Source organism: Oncorhynchus kisutch, linkage group LG22 (assembly GCF_002021735.2).
Source record: "Oncorhynchus kisutch isolate 150728-3 linkage group LG22, Okis_V2, whole genome shotgun sequence".
Lineage (NCBI taxonomy): Eukaryota > Metazoa > Chordata > Actinopteri > Salmoniformes > Salmonidae > Oncorhynchus > Oncorhynchus kisutch.
The window spans coordinates 41,688,280-41,692,039 of record NC_034195.2 but is presented as its reverse complement, the minus strand read 5'-3'; the positions used below and the strand labels follow the sequence as shown (position 1 = coordinate 41,692,039).

At 44.5% G+C, this 3,760-nt stretch overlaps 1 protein-coding gene across 1 annotated transcript; it reads left to right on the top strand.

Moving 5' to 3' along the window:
- Positions 1 to 813: 813 nt before the first annotated feature.
- Positions 814 to 3,006, top strand: rassf10a (Ras association domain family member 10a). The gene has a single exon (XM_020456687.2). The coding sequence runs from the start codon at positions 1,027 to 1,029 to the stop codon at positions 2,515 to 2,517; it is 1,491 nt and encodes a 496-aa protein (XP_020312276.1). The 5' UTR covers positions 814 to 1,026; the 3' UTR covers positions 2,518 to 3,006.
- Positions 3,007 to 3,760: the final 754 nt, after the last annotated feature.

Here is a 3,760-nt window from a genome sequence, read left to right as displayed (position 1 = left end):
CTTATTTTGCTGGAACATACAATGCTCCTAATGCACAACAGGGGGAGCTCTATGCAAAAGAATCGGGCTTGGCAACCTGTGATAATGTTGACCTATTCACACACATGAGAATAAATAGTAACTCCACTTTTTTTTCTTGATCTTCGAAATGGCAATCCTCTTTCAATACAGCTAGCTCCTGGCTGTGTTGATGTTGGAGAATACCCTGCCTGACATGATTATAACCTCCAGCCTGGGGTTTTATGTAGTGTTTCATCAACAAACTTGGCCTGTCATCAGCTGTCAGGATCACAGGAGGATAAACCGACCGGGACCAATGACGAGCTGTGATTCTGGCCAGGGCTGTAGGGAATTAACATATACACACCCAGACAACTAAAGACCTCTGCAATAACCACAGACAAATCCTTGTTTTATGAAAATATGTTTTTCCTTCATATGTCTTTGCGGGAAGTGGTTTGGTTGGGGTGCTATAGAGGGCAGAGATAAATTATCTTCTGAGCAGCTCCATTCATATCTTTTTTACATTTATTTTGCCTGCTTTGTTGTTTCTGCAGAGGACCAGATCAGAAGTCTTCAAGATGTGAAATAATGGAGTGAAACAAGGGGGAACCTGACTAACTCGTCTTTATGTGCATCAACATAAACTAACTAACTAATAAACTAATAAAAAGTACAGTAGGCAAACTGGTGCGTAAAATTCGCACTAAGTGGGTGGGTAATGTTACATTCAAAAACTTCTGATCACCTAAGAGTGGAGAGAGTCCCATTGGGAGCGGAGGGCGTATACTTTAGTGTTTGCATAGAAATGTACCCACAGCAGTGCATACCAACCGAAAGGAAGGATGCCCGTTCCTCCTCTACGCACAGTGTTCCAAAAGGAAGTCTGATAATGTGATCCCCAGCAGAACAACTTCACAGCGTGACTCACTCAGTCTGCCACCGGAATAGTCCTACTGGAGGAAAGTACTGCGCTTATTACTTCATGATGAGGACATGCTTACATGAGAATAAGGACAGCTCCAAATGAAGGTGTGTGTCACTTTTCTCTCTACAACTGAAAAGTGGAACCGAGGAGTCGAAAGGAGAGCAGAAACTTTAATCAGCAATTGGGTTAAAGGTTTTTCTAGTATGGAGCAGGAAGAATGCAAGGTATCAGTATGGGTCTGCCGGGAGGAGAAACTGGTCTCCGGGCTGTCCAAGCGCACCACCTGCTCCGATGTTGTCAAAGTTCTACTGGAGGACCAAAACTTGAAGCAAGGTGCGTCAGCGGTGATGCTATCTGGGACCCCCCAGTCTTACTGCATAGCGGAGAAATGGAGAGGCTTTGAGAGGATTTTACCCAATAAAACCAAAATCCTGCGTCTCTGGAGTGCCTGGGGAGATGAGCAGGAAAATGTGAGGTTTGTGTTGGTGAAGAATGAGGCATCGTTACCGAACAACGGACCCAGGAGTGCCGAGGCGCGGGTTGTTCAGAGCAAAGACAGTCCGTGCGTGTTCAAGGGAGCAGCCAAGACCACACTGGCTTTTTCACAAGAAAAGCAGCGGAGGATTGTTAGAAAAGCTTTTAGAAAGTTGGACAAAATGAACAAAAAGAAAGAGGAGACTGTTCCTAAGGATACATCCTCAGTGGAGAAAGTGGAAACGTTGGTGCACTTGGTTATATCGCAAGATCACACCATCCGCCAGCAGATCAAACGGATCAAAGAATTAGATAGGGATATAGAGAGGTATGAGGCAAAAGTGCATTTTGACAGAATTAAGAAACATGGTATCAATTATGTGCAGGACACATACATGGTGGAGTCAAGCGCGAAGGCTGATCCAACAGAGAGCGTGCCATGTTCAGCGGAGGCTATCGCACAGTTTGAGGAGTACGCGCTCTGTTGCGAGGTGGTCCTGCGACTTCAGGAGGAGTTGACAGAACGCGAAGCTCTCATGGACATCATCACAGTTGAGATTCAGGAGGAGCTGAACCAAAGGTGGATGAAAAGACGGCAAGATGAGCTGTCGGGCAAAGATACCGATAGTATTGGGGAGTCTGTCGACATCCCCGTGTCTGCAATGGCTCCAAAGGCAGGCGTCGCTGCTCAAGAGACAACTGTGGACAGTTTATCAGAGAATGACTTGGTTTTAGAGGAGGAGAGAATCAAAATACAGCTGGATACTAGTTTATATATTGGTCTTCGTTTGAACACGGATTTAGAGACTATTAAGGGTGATTTGGACTTAAGCCAGGAGCTGTGGGACGCAAAAGAAAAAGAATTAACGGATTTGCTCGCAAAAATGGAGTCTATGGATTTAAATAACGAGAAGTTACCCGATGATTACAAAGAACCCTCTGGTGTCACTGAGACTGAAATGTTGCCTTCCTTGGAGAAGAGCAGTGGGTGGGTGGAGCAGGCCAGAGGTCTCTCCAAGACCAGCAACACGAACGATGAGGACTCCGACACGGGGCTGAGCTCCATGCATAGCCAGGACTCTGACAATACACCTGTTTGTGAATCACTAGTGTAACTCTTTATTGATCTGTTGAAAATATGCAATGCCAACTCAGGGACAGTGACATTCTCCACACTAAACAACATGTTTCTCCTTTTCCTCCAAAAGACATAAGCATGGACACTTAAAATCTATAAGGCATCAGGTAGCCTAGCAGTTAAGAGCATCTGACCTAAAGGTCGCTGGTTCGAATCCCTGACCTGACTAGGTGAAAAATATGTCTATGTGCCCTTGAGCAAGGCACTTGTAAGTTACTCTGGATAACAGCGTCTGCTAAATGACTAAAATGTAAATAGTATAAAACAAGCAATATATCATATGTCAATTGTGCTGAAATCCTAACAAAAGTTATGAAAAATTGATATAGCTTGCTCTGCTGTTTCTGTGTGTCACAAGTATTAGAAATAGGGAAAACAACAACTGCATTGAACTGCAAAGACGCACATGACTATGACCATTCAACTATAAACACAGGTTACTGTGGAAATAAAGTATTACAACATATTATGATCGGTTTGATTTAGTACTGCCAAGATGTAGCATTTCCCAGATGGTAACTTCTAGAAATATCAAAGGACATTATCAATGAACAAGACCTCTCTCTTGAGAATGTTGTTGATGCATTAATAACAGTTCAAGTTGAGAGAATACAAGATTAAAGCCAGTCTGCTGATGCAAATTCAGACTAGCTGTCACCTGATCCAGTGATTGTTTAATTCATCCATGTAGTCGATCCTCACTTTCTCTCCGGTTTCTTGGCAACATGATGGTCATGCCCTATTGGGGGCAATGCCCTATTCAGTTACAGTACAATTTGCTGTGCCAATCAACCTCATGGATCGGTTGTTCTCACCATGGTTTATGTCAGGACAACCATTTGAGAGCTCTAATCAGTTTATCAGGACAAGTAATAGTGTATATGGATCATGGGAAAGCTGAGACATCCCAAAGTCAATGCAGTGGTTATGCACTGCCCTACTCAGACTGTGGTTCTACAAATTGAGGAGCAGAGAGAAACATGACATGCAGAATCAGTTTCTGTTTATACAACCCCATCTCCTTCTGTGTCTGGGCGTAGTGCTGTTGTTGTTGTGTCCACTGTGCGCTCACTGTGCTGTGTTTGGCACGGGGCGGCAGGGCCAGAGAGCAGCTGCCTAGCCCTGCTCCCTCTGCTGAAAACAGTGGCTTTACATAAGTCAGGGAGGAAGGCTGGGTCAGGCTTCATGTGCTAGTGTGGGATGGACTGGGACTGTTTGAG